Source organism: Rhinolophus sinicus, chromosome 3 (assembly GCF_057876585.1).
Source record: "Rhinolophus sinicus isolate RSI-liver-muscle chromosome 3, RSI-T2T, whole genome shotgun sequence".
Classification (NCBI taxonomy): Eukaryota; Metazoa; Chordata; class Mammalia; order Chiroptera; family Rhinolophidae; genus Rhinolophus; species Rhinolophus sinicus.
The window spans coordinates 192951704-192964413 of record NC_142503.1 but is presented as its reverse complement, the minus strand read 5'-3'; the positions used below and the strand labels follow the sequence as shown (position 1 = coordinate 192964413).

The window sequence follows — 12710 nt, the reverse complement described above, 5'->3', positions numbered from 1 at the left end:
GAGCTTACAAGCCATGAAACAGAAACTTCACCTTGTCCTTGTCTGTGACAAAAGCCTATGTTCATTCCACCAGGCCAGAAATCAGTCAACAGAAGTTCAAAATTAGCACAAAGCCCAGAGAGAGGGGCGCTGTGGTTAGCAAATGCTTTTGATTTCAGCCCTTACCAGCATTCCACTGCCGTCTCAGTTCTATTTGCTTCCCGAATAAAGAGGGACTGGTGAACAGGCTGCACCTCTTTTTGCAGACAAACCTGAGTGCACATCAGGTCTCTCCATCACCACTAGGAGATGAAGAAGGTGGTAGGAGATTGGGCTGAAGGGAGACTGTCACATGATTCCTCCTCCTGTCAGCATGGTGTAGTGTTTTCTTCAGAGGAGACAGGAAGTGATTCCGCTCTTATTTGGAAATGGAAGGCAAAGAAGTACAAATCTCAATTAATAAACTCATTGGGGTTTTTCTTTATTAGGGGACTCTGCTCTCTAAGAGCTGTGAGGGTCTTCTTCAGTGCAGGGCCTAAATCCTTCTATATGGAGTTAGGGTTAAGAGTGTGGCCTCTGCCATCAGACCATCTGCCTTAGCCTCTGCCATCAGACCACTTGGGTTCAAGTTTTGGCTCTTTCCTTATGAGCTGGGTGGTCTGGGGCAATTGCATAGATTTCTGTGCTTCAGTGTTCTTGTCTGTAACGCAGAGATAAGAGTAGAACTAATCACACAGGGTTATGTTGAGGATTCAAAGAGATAGCAGAGGTTAAGCACAGGGCCTGACACATAGTAGGTGTTCAGTGAATGCCAGTGTCATCATGGCAACTTTTTGCCTCTAGGAGGCCTCTGCTCAGACTGGCAGGCCAGGGTCTCGGTGTTGCAGAAGGGAGCTGGGGTCCTCCAGTTGGACTCCTTTCCAAGGGTCATTGTTAAATGATCCAGTGTGTCATGGTGGTTGGCACAGTCTGACGTGGACGTCACATCAGGGACAGTGACCACCCCGATCACTCACTGACCTGCCTCTCCTTCACCAGGCGCAGACATCAACACACAGGCCAGCGACAGCGCGTCAGCCCTCTACGAGGCCTGCAAGAACGAACACGAGTTAGTGGTGGAGTTTCTGCTGTCGCAGGGCGCGGACGCCAACAGAGCCAACAAGGATGGCATGCTCCCGCTGCACGTCGCCTCCAAGAAGGGTAACTACAGGTCAGCCCAGGCCCTGCCACCACCACCCAGCCCACACGGGAGGGTGGGGGGGGGGGGCACAGGATTAGGAAGGCCCAGGTCAGAGAGGAGGGTGCCTCTGGGGAAAACAGGAAAAGCCCTCAGCAAATGAGGGTGAATGCCTACAGTAATGGTAACAATAATAATAGAGAAAAGCTACGCAGCACTTTCCATTATTAACTGATTGAATGCTTTTGAAACTCTACTTTTAATGATACTTTTAATGAATCTGCAGAGGTGGATACTGTTATCTTTGTTTTCCAAATGAGGGCACTCAGACACAGAGAGGTTGAGTGGTTTGCCCAAGGTCACACAGCTTGTGGATGGCAGGAACTCACCTACTTGAAATGTCACATCTACAGGAATTCTACTCAGGGCGCCAGGTATGAGTCTGGACTAGGGGATATTTCTGGTGGGGATGCAAAGGTAACTTCTCAGGCAATCAGCAAGCATGCAGGGAATACCCACAATAATACAAATAGTGCCAAAGATAATAGCCAGACTGTATTGAGCACTTCCTATGTATGGGTACTTTGAGTGAGATGAGAGAAACTTACGTTCTCAGGGAGGGATCTGGTGGGAGGGAAGTTGCATGTGTATGTACACACACACACACGCACACGCACACACACACACACACACACACGATATGATGAAAGAGCGTGAAGAACTAAGCTCCATGGTGGTTCTAGAGGAGACACCCCAGTGGACTGGGTTCGAGGGGGCCCATCTCAGCTCATGGGACCAAGTGTTTGTTCATGCTGATAGCGTGAACCTGGCCACGGGGAGAGTATTTACACCACCGGAAATGGTGAATGCTACAGATCAGGGCCGCCCCACCCCTCACCCCAAGCCAGTTGTTAAACATCCAGCAGCACCACCATACCTGGCGGGGAAGATCTGCCCAGAAGGTGGAACCCCACCTGCGTGTGAAGGATGCACAGGGCCTGGTAATTTCCATTTGACCAGTGTTCCCCACACTCGGACCCATCACAGACTTTCTTCCTGATTTGAGACCTCTATATTCTCACGGCTTAGTATTTTCCTTGAAAGGCATTTTTACCTGAAATAAATGTGTTTTCAAAAGGAAACATTTATCACACTATTAAATTGTTAAAATTACCAATTTATAATGAATAAAAAGCCTTTTTGCCCCAAATCCTATTTTGTGTACCCCAGATGACACTCTGGGAAACATAGCCCTGTCCTCAGCAACGAGAAGAGGGAGAAACACAGATGACTGTATGTTGGGGTGTGGGCTGTCTTGGCTAAGGCAGAGGGAAAACAGGGGTGAAAGTGACATCCCAGAGAATGAGGTGGGGACACGAGGAGCCCCAGGCCCCGCTCTGCAGGCAGGCGGCACACGTGACCAACCAACGCTTCCAGCCCAGGGGTGGCCCCGGTGCAACCACACCTTATGTGCCACAGGGGAGACCCTGCCTTCTTTGGGCCACGTAGTAGGCTGCGGGGCAGACAGAGCTGGATTTGGATTCCTGCTGAGGCCATGGGGCATGTTGCTTAACCTTTCAGAGCCTCAGTTTCCTCTTCTACAAAATGGGAGGTAGTCACACCTGACTCATGGGTTGTTGTGGGGACTAGTGAGAGGGGTATACAGGGATATGCAATGGAAATAAGCACTCAGCAGAGCATCTGCCACAGAGAAGGTGTTCAGAGGGTCTGCACTCCCTCCCTCCATGTAGAGAGAGTACATTCCATCATTGTTCAGTTAGCCAATGGAGAAAAGAAAACAAGTCAGGCAGTGGTGGTGGGTGAGATGGTATCTTTCTCTTCAGCTCCAGAAAGTTCCAGCATCAGTCAATAAACATGGTTTATCTGAAACCTGACCCCAGAAAGATCCAAAGAGTGAAAGAGAGAGAAAAAATCTCCTTGCCCAGTGGCTTCCCATACTTGCCTGTACAGCACAGTCACTCTGAGTTATTTTTTTAAATGACACATCCCAGAACCACTGAACTAGAATCTTCAGAAGAGTAGGAACCCAAGTTCTATCTTTGAAAAGATCCCCAACCGCATACAGCCCTGCCGTGCTTTCAGGGAAACCACTGATCTAATCCAACATCTGATTTGCAGAGGAGGGAATTGAGGCCCAAGATGGAAAGTGCTGTGCCAGAGAGGGGCAGAGCTGGGCCTGTCCCTGGCATCCTTCAGTCACACCCAGATGCCTTCAAGTGGACCCAGATGTCTGGCCCCAGCTGGAGGGGAGTTGGAAGGTGCACTGGGGGGGCCTAAGTATCACCAGGAAGCAAGGCTGGTCCTCCCTGGAACCACCTCAGTGAGTGCTTCACCTTGGCCCAGAGTTTTCTGCTGTGGATTCATGCTGAGTCCCAAGATGATTTCCCTCCATTTCCAGGCCCCATTTCCTTCTGACCCTCAAGACTCAGAGGGGCCAGGCCACTTTTTGAGAGCTGTCCAACAAAGGGTTAAGCCAGGTTCCCAGCAGCTTCTGCCACCTGGCAGGGCCCGTGGGCAGACCAGCCCCTCACTCACTCCCTGGCATGTGGCATGAATGGTCCTGTCCACACTGACCTCCCATAGGCTGCTTGGGGATTTGATGTGACATTCCATAGGCATTCCACACTCAGCCACCTGCCAAAACACTCTTCCCCTCCATAGCATGGAAAGGAGTGCCCAGCAGCCAGTCTCAGTGTCTGCCAGTTGGTTCCCACTGGGGGTGCAGGGTTCCTAAAAGCCACCCAGATGGTTTCACCGAGCAGCCCAGTGGAGAACCAGTAGTACGTCAGAGTCCATTTGTGGCTGACATATAACACAGACTTGCATTTTGGGCCTCACTTCTGACCCCCTTGTTCTTAAATATTCTTTCTCTTTTCCTTCTAATTTATACTACCTTTGCAAGCCACTTAAAACTCTTTCTGGAAAAATGGCAGAATAAAAAACATTGGATACGTTAAATTAAAATGCAGCTTATAAAGTATGTTCACAAGCAAGTTAGTATCCGCATTACTTAAAAGGGCCACTGAGGCTCAGAGCTCAAGGCCTCACAGAAAATAAGGGGAGCTCCTGGGCGCAGGCCCCTCTCCCCAACCCCATCCCCTGCAGGAGGCTGGTTGGCTGTCCGTGTCTTCTGGGGAAAATGATAAGTGTTTGCATCCACGTTTCTCAAGGCGTGGTGCGTGGATCATAGGTAGCAGACTCCCAGGTGCCTCCCCAACCTGCTGAATCAGAATCTAGACAGCAGGGCCCAGGAATCTGCTTTTTCAGTGATTCCCCGAGCAATTCTGAGTTGCACTGTGATTGAAAACTGGCAGTTTGCATCTTCAGCAAACTCCACTCTGTGTCTGAAGACCCAGAGACCCCTGGACATGCTCGTTTAGTGCAGCAATCTGCACGGAGCTGCTGTGTGCCTGCCCTTCCTCCTTCATGGAGGAAGTGCTCCCCACTCCAGTTCCCAGCATCTCCTAGAAAAGCTGCAGACTTGCCCCCAGACGGATCCCTCCTGGGCAGGAGGCCCTCTGTGCCTTTGGCAACCTCCTCAGGCAGATGTTCCATTGGTAGACCTTGGGGGGCTCCAGCATGAGCATCACACAGGCTCAGAGAAGAGGTAATTCACCCCACAAACACATACTCACGCACATACACACACACGTGCACAGTTTTACACAATGCGGCTCAGTGGTATTGGCAGAGAAGCTGTCTGTGGGCAACTGGTTCCCTTGTGAAAGTCCAGTCCACAATCAAAAGTCACACCACTGTGACCTGGTGACCCAGAATGCCTCCACATTTGGAATTGCAGGGCAGCGCACTACAATCACCCTGGAGGTCAAGGTTCAGCTTGAATAAACAGCCACCATTTATTGGGTGCCTACTATGTGCAGACCAGCTTAATGTATAAGATCTCATTTTATCCTCAAAAGCAGGCTCAGTGGAAGTATTATTTACATTGTGTTTTGTAACCTGGGCAGGGTGGTTACAAAGAGTAAGTGAGATAAAGTACTTAGCTCACAGGATCAGTTCCAGGATTAAATAAGCGAACTGGGCAAAGCACTTTGAACGGTGCCTGGAACACAGCAAATGCTCAGCGATATTATGGTAATTATTATTTAGGAAGGGAAAGTGCTCACGGCAACTCATAGGAGATCAATTAAGGGTACCTACCATCATCATCCTCATCTTCATCATCATTTTTACAATTAATTACCCTTCTGTTATAGATGTAGTTCAGAGAGGTTAAGTGACATGCCTGAGGTGGCCCAGCACTGAGACGTGGTGGTGGAACCCAGGTCTACTGCCCCAGGTGGGACCCCCACACTGCTAGCCTGCTTGGGTTCAAAACTCTGCTCTGTTCCCTGCCACTTGGCTGGGGTTCAGGTGGGAGAGGCGGCATGGCAGGGCTGCAGCCTTCAGGAAACTAGAGTCTTGGATGAGAGCCACGGCCTGGAGCAAGGAGAGTGGGGTTCAGTTACGGGTGGCTTCCGAGAACAAGGCAGGGGCCCAGTTATTGGGACGGGGGTCCAAGGTCACCTGCTGAGCTGCTGCTCTGAGCATCCTTGGAACAACGCTGAGCTGGGTCTGCTCTGGTCTCAGGGCCTGAGCTGGTGCAGCCCCCACCTGGGGGAAGGAGGCGGGGCAAGGAACTGGCCTCTTAGACCTGAGGGCTCTATCAGGCAATGGGCACCTTCGTCCTTTGTCCATACAGTACACTTTGAGCAATAGTTCTCTAGTCCCAGGACCTGCCCGTGGGAGAAGTGGGAAGGCCCCGGCCTGTCCTCCCTCCCACGAAATGGGCTAGGGGAGACAGGTAATGATATGCATTGGGGCCACCAACACGGCCATTCCCTAGTGTTAGAGGGGCTGGGGCATCATGGAAAGGCCAGGCCCTGGGCATGTTAGACACTGACGTTCTGGCCTGGCTTTGCCGTTCACCTCCTGTCCAACCTCACTCGTATTCCCACCCACAGTCGGCCTCAATTTTTACCCTCTATAAAACGGGAGGGCTGGACACACTGATCTCCAGACCCCATCCAGCATGACAAACGTATGTTCAGATTGGCACAGTCCTACAGACGCATATGACAAAAAGATGACTTGACTACGTTATTAAGATGATGCTTCTGGGACTCTGGGCAGTGTCCAGTCACGTCCCCAGATTTCTGCCACTCCTCCTCAGTTCAGCAGGAGGTTGCTGGAGACCAGCTGTGACCTGCCAGAGATACCAGCCCCATCTGGCCCGCAGCCCCGGGCAGTCCCTCTCCATGTTCTTTCCCGAGTTTGGGCAGGTTACGGCTGTTAGCGAGCATTTGTTGCCACTGGCCTCAGTCCAGGGTGAGGCCCCAGCCCTGCCTTTGACCAGCACCTCTGCAGAGTGAGGTCAGGCCTCCTGTGCCTGCACAAATAAAAATTAGGAGGCAATTAGCCCCCCTGGGTGTGTGAATTTCCTTTTGAGGTTTTAGAGGCAGATTTTAGGCAAACACAGCGTTACTAACAATAATAACACTTTCCAACTGAGATCCTAGTGGGAGGTCGCTGGCATCAGATTTCCAGGAAGTGTGGAAATCAGCCTGCCAGGAGGCAAAGAGGCTTGGGAACAGGCCTGGTGACACCCGCTTGCCCTGCCATGGTCACCTTCTTGGAGCCCACATGGGGCAGCGAGGTCACCTGTCATCGGGGATTAGACAGATTAGGGTCTGGAATCATGACAGGAGCTTGTTCCTGCAGGTGGCAAGGGTCTAGAGGAAAAGAATAAGACAAGGGGTCGAGAGTCCTGGGGTCCAGCCCCCAGAACTACTTTACGAACTTTGATTAGTCCCTTCATTTCTCTGAGCCACATCAGTTAAAAAGAAGGCCACAGACCGGCTCTGGCTGCCCCCACAGGGCTGCAAGGAAGGCAATATGGGGCAGGTAAGTTAATGCATCGTGACAAATGCCACATCCCCTGACCTATCAGCTGTCACCCTGACTGCTACACAAGAAGTAGGAGAGTGGTGGAGAGTGTGGCCCCCACTCTAGGGGGAATCACACTATCTGGGTTCAAATCCTGGCTCCATCACTTACTGCCTGTGTGTCCTTGGGCAAGTCATACACCCTCTCTGGGCTTCTGTTTCCTCATCTGTAAATGAGGATAATACTAGTACCACCTCATAGGACTATTAGGATAATATAACGGATTGATGGAGGTTAAGTACTGAAGACAGTGCCTGATTCAGAAGCAGAAAGCAGGGCCAGGCATCGCCAAGCTTGGCAGGTGCTGATCGACCCACTCCAGGCTGCAGGCGGGGCGGAGAGCCTGGGAGAGGCTAGAGTCAGACTTCCGGTTAACAGGAGTTGAGACTTATAGGACCGGGGAGGTGACTTCTTGGTCACCGAGCTTCACCTCTTACTGGCTGTATGACTTTGGGAAGATGGTTGAAACTCTCTGAACTTGTTTTCTTATCCGTGCAGTAGGGATAGCAGCAGACTCGTCCTCCCCAAGTGCTGTGAGAATGGCTGGCCCCTCAGCGCCCCCTGCTGGTGGGCCCGTGCATCTCTAGCATCCTTACACAGTAGCTGTGGGTGGCCAAGCCTGGCCCCTCAGCGCCCCCTGCTGGCTGCGTTGACCCCAACGTGCCGGCCGCCGGGTGACCCATGTATGCCCTCCCCGCCCGCAGGATCGTGCAGATGCTGTTGCCGGTGACCAGCCGCACGCGCGTGCGCCGGAGCGGCATCAGCCCGCTGCACTTGGCGGCCGAGCGCAACAACGACGAGGTACTCGAGGCGCTGCTAGGCGCGCGCTTCGATGTGAACGCGCCGCTGGCCCCCGAGCGCGCGCGCCTCTACGAGGACCGCCGCAGCTCAGCGCTCTACTTCGCTGTCGTCAACAACAACGTGTACGCCACCGAGCTGCTGCTGATGGCAGGCGCCGACCCTAACCGCGACGTCATCAACCCCCTGCTGGTGGCCATCCGCCATGGCTGCCTGCGCACCATGCAGCTGCTGCTGGACCACGGCGCCAACATCGACGCCTACATCGCCACACACCCTACCGCCTTCCCCGCCACGATCATGTTCGCCATGAAGTACCTGTCGCTGCTCAAGTTCCTCATGGACCTCGGCTGCAACGGCGAGTCCTGCTTCTCGTGCCTGTACGGCAACGGCCCACACCCACCTGCCTCGCCGCCCTCCAGCAGGTTCAGTGACGTGCCCATTGGCGACAAGGCGCCCAGCGTGGTGCAGGTAGGGGAGCGCAATGCGGGGGAGTGTGGCCGGGGCCAGCGCGCTTTGAAGGCGGTGTGGACTAGTGCTTCCCTCACTTTGGAGGCCGTGTGAACCAGTGGTTCACTCACTTTGGAGGCAGCGTAGACTGCGTTTTGGAGGCATGGTGGTTAATAAGCTTTGGAGACAGTGTAGACTGGTGGTTAATGCGCTTTGGAGGGAGCGTAGGATAGTAGTTAGCACAGTTTGGAGGCTGAGGAACCCGGTGACTAGCTAGCATGCTTTGGAGGGAGCAGAAAACTGACTGGTTCACACCAACAATTGAAGCCTTGGTTTGGTTCGCTGTCTTGGGGAATTTAAGGAAGGAAGAGCGGAGCAGGGGACTGGTGGGGAACTCTGCCAAACTGAGAGGCTCTCACCCCAAGCAACCCTGCGCCAGGAATGTGATGTTGAATGGCCAGGATCAGGATGCAGGTGAGAGCAGGCTGGTCTAAAGTCAGGTGAGGTGCAGAAAGTTAGAGACCCAGAGGCAGGACCTGGCCATGGTGATGACTTAAAATGAAAAGGCAGTTAGAAACAGCCTTCTCTTTGCGATAACTATAATGGCTAATGGCCATGATTTATGGGCCACCTACTGTGTACAAAGAAGTTGTGCAGTTTATGTTCATATTATCTTAATTCTCACAAACCCTTGAAGATGGGTCATATACCCATTTTCTAGACAAGGAAGTTGAGGCTTAGAGAGGTGATGTGACGGGCCCAAGTTGCCCACCTCCCACTTTTGGCAGCAGAAGCCTGTGTTGATGAGAGAAGGGAACTGGATCCTAGCCTGGGTGTGCCTAGTGTCTGTCCTTGGACATGTCCCCTGCACTTTCCAGCCTTAGTTTCCCACCTGCAGAGTGAGCTTGCTAAGTGGGTGCCCTGGGTCCGGGGTGTCCCAGCACTGGTGTGTGCTCTTTTTCAGTTCTGTGAGATCCTGTCTGCCCCTGAGGTGAGCCGCTGGGCAGGGCCCATCATCGACATCCTTCTGGACTATGTGGGCAACGTGCAGCTCTGCTCGCGGCTGAAGGAACACATCGACAGCTTCGAGGACTGGGCCGTCATCAGGGAGAAAGCAGGTAGGGGCTGTCGCTGCTGCTGCCGGACGATCTCCCTGCCTGACTCTGGCCCAGCACTTGGGCCATGTGACGGTTGCTAACATTGGATGGGCATCTACTCCACACAGGCTCTGTGATGTGTGTCACATGCAGCGGCTCCATGACTCTTTGTTTTGTAAATGAGGAGGCCGACCCTCAGAGAGACGATGTCACCTGGGCCATGGCCTCGCCGCTAGTTAATGGGAGAACTGGGATTCAAACCCGGGTTTGACCAACCCCACTCCCTCCACTAAGCCTTTGCAGGACGTTTTAAACAGTCCCAGCTCCCTGAAGGGCTATCAGGACATTTAGAGTAAGTTGCCCCTGTCTGTGGGTCACTGAGAGGCAATGCAGTGAGGGAGAAGAGAGAATGATGGCCTAGGGTGTCTCAAACTATAAAGTGCATACAAAACACACGAACATATTGTTAAAAATGCAGGTGCTGACTCAGCAGATCTGGGCAGGGCCTGAGAGTCTGCATTGCAGCATACCCCCCAGGGTGCCAGCGCTGCTGGTCCACAGACCACACCTGGAGCGGCACTGGTCTAGGAGGCAGGCCTCCCTGAGCTCTGGAGCCAGGAGCTTGCTAGGTGACCGAGGGCCTCAGCATCCTCGTCTGAACAGAGAGGGTTGGGCAGGCTCATGTCAAGCCCCCTCCCACTCTGCCAGCCTGAGGTGCTTGTGGGGAGCTGTGCCTGGCACAGTGAGGTGGGGTTGGCCATGCTCCAGCTACTGTTTGCAATGGAGACGGGGCATCCTGGCTGAATCAAGCCGAGAACCCCCGCAGGCATTATAGAGCTCACCTGGGCAGGTGAGGTGTCAGAAGCAGTGGAACTGAGGGCTGCCGCTGCCACAGAGAAACAGGTGCCTGCCCAGAGGCATTCTAGCTGCCCGAGGCTTTCTCTCACTCTGAGGGGCGCAGTCCCAGCTCCGGCCAAGTGTTTGTCAGTCACACAGCACTGAGGCCGCCGTGCAGCCAGTTAGTCTCCCACACTGCTGCTGTCCCCAGGTGCTGGCTTGTTGCCTGTCCAGGTGCCACACATCCCAGTGCCCCTACTCCGACATGCCAAGTTCCTACTTGATACCTGTGCCCCTTTGAACCCAAACCTACTGTAGGATTTTGTCGTTTGTACAAATGCCTGGGCAGCACTTGAGTTGGGGCCCGTGATAAAGTTACTAGGCCAGTGGCAGGGGGAGGATGGCATTGACTTGCTTACTCACTCGGGGAGCAGCTCTGGATGCTCATTGTTCATTGAGTTCATGAATAATTGGTTACTGTCACCATGACCCTCCACGGCCACTAAAGGGTGAGCGGTCCATGCTTAGTTGTTGGCCTTACCCCTCACTGTCCCCTCCTCCTCCCCTTCCTAGAGAAGGGGAATCCCTTACAATTAGACAGCCTCCCAGGGAAAATTATGCAGAACTAAACGTGTGTTAACCAGTAGAATAAATAGTTCTTAACCAATGCCTATTTGGGTTACCTTAAAGCCTGCCCTCCATCTGCAAAACACTCTCCATATGCTTTTTCATTCAATGCTGTGATACTGACATGGTTATTCCAGGAGGAAGGGCAGACAGGCTGTGAGAGGTGGCCTGATAAGCCCAGAGTCTCCTAAGCTATCCAGGCCACCAGCCCAGCCATGGGGGCCCTGTGTCTTCTGCCCACCAGTGGCCTTTTGCCTTCCCACAAGTTCAGACTTGCTCACCTGAGAATATGGCTGAGCTTCCCAGAGGGCAGACTCTATCCTAAGTGAGATCAGAAGGCAGCGCAAGTGTCAGAAATGCAGTGATAGCATATTGTCACCTAGTGAGGCGGCTGCCTGTCCTCTCTATCCTCCCCCGACATTCCCTCTGTATCCCGATCTCCCCTGGGGGCTATGGCTTCTTTGGCTTGGCACTGCTCTTTCCCCTGCTTGGATGCCCCTGCCTTCCTTCCTCACCTGGCAAATTCCTGCCCGCCCTTCAAGACCCCACTCAGAAGGCAGTGTCTGGTGTGAAAGACTTCCCCAAAGGCCTTGGGCTGGCACCTCTGCATCTCTGGCCCAAACACCAGGCCAGGCACAGTGAAGTCGTCAGCATGTATTAGTCGAATGAATGAATGAATTAGTGAATGAATGAATGAATGAATGAATGAATGAATGAATGAATGGCATTGTTTGATTCGACAAACACCTTCCCTGTGCCAGACGCTGTACCCGGGGCGGAAATAAATGATGCCATTACTAGACATATCAGGCCCTGTTCCTACCTTCCCTGCTCTCCCCCAGCTGAGAAGACTCCCCTGTATGAGGCATCCTAAGGGGCCTTCTAGGGGAGGCAGCCAAGTGGGATCCTGGGAGCTGCCCAGTCCCTGTTCCCTGCTCCTGGCCTGTCTGCAGCACCCAGAGCCCAGAGCTGAATTCCATGCACGGGGCACTTAAGAGCTCCCACTCCTAACCCCTTCATTAAGGGCTGTGTTGTGGGTCTGGGCTGTGTATGTAGAGGAAGGAGCAAACCCTTCGCAGATTGCAAATGACAAATCAGAATCTCTCTTTCTCTTCTTTTTCTAGAACCCCCGAGACCTCTGGCTCACCTTTGCCGGCTGCAAGTTCGAAAGGCCATTGGGAAATATCGCATAAAACTCCTGGACACGTTGCCACTCCCAGGCAGGCTGATCAGATACCTGAAGTACGAGAGTACCCAGTAACCGGGACACGGGGACAAGAGGTGCTCCTCAAACTGTTTCACTAAATCTCAGGACGGTGGTGTCCCCACATCCATGGGAACCTGGTGACAGATGAGGCTGTGGGTTGTTCCCCCTGAGCTGAAGCAGCCACCATGAGTCACCAGGTCTCTGCGCCAGAGCTGTGCCCAGAGCAGAGAATGGAATGTGTCAAGTAGGAGAAAAACCGTGTTTATTTTCAAATGGATGAGTAGATCCCAGACCTTCTCTGCCATCCAGAATGGCAGGAACCTCCACTCCTGGAGCAGGAGAGGCTGGCAGGGCAGAAGTTGGGCTGGGCTGCGGCTGGAGCGTTTTCAGGGGGTGAGCTTGCCTTGCCTGGACAACCTCCCTGCAAAGCTGGACCTCGCCCCTTCCGTTTTGCTCTCTGAAACTGTCCACTTGACGCCTGCGCTTCCTCCCTGAAGGTGTGGCCTGGTGGGGGGTGGGGAGACCCTCGACCCCAGAGGGCTGCCTTGAGTACAATAAATGTTGCACAGAT

At 53.2% G+C, this 12710-nt stretch overlaps 1 protein-coding gene across 3 annotated transcripts in view; it reads left to right on the top strand.

Annotated features, from left to right (window-relative positions):
• Nucleotides 1-12710, top strand: part of ASB2 (ankyrin repeat and SOCS box containing 2) — a 39025-nt gene extending 26315 nt beyond the window's left edge. For all 3 annotated transcript variants that reach the window (XM_019745667.3, XM_074327004.2, XM_074327005.2), the window contains 4 exons: nt 1018-1189; nt 7828-8392; nt 9336-9489; nt 12057-12710. In XM_019745667.3, coding sequence (XP_019601226.3) covers nt 1018-1189; nt 7828-8392; nt 9336-9489; nt 12057-12193 — 1028 coding nt within the window. In that variant the 3' untranslated portion in view covers nt 12194-12710. The remainder of the gene's footprint in view (nt 1-1017; nt 1190-7827; nt 8393-9335; nt 9490-12056) is intronic.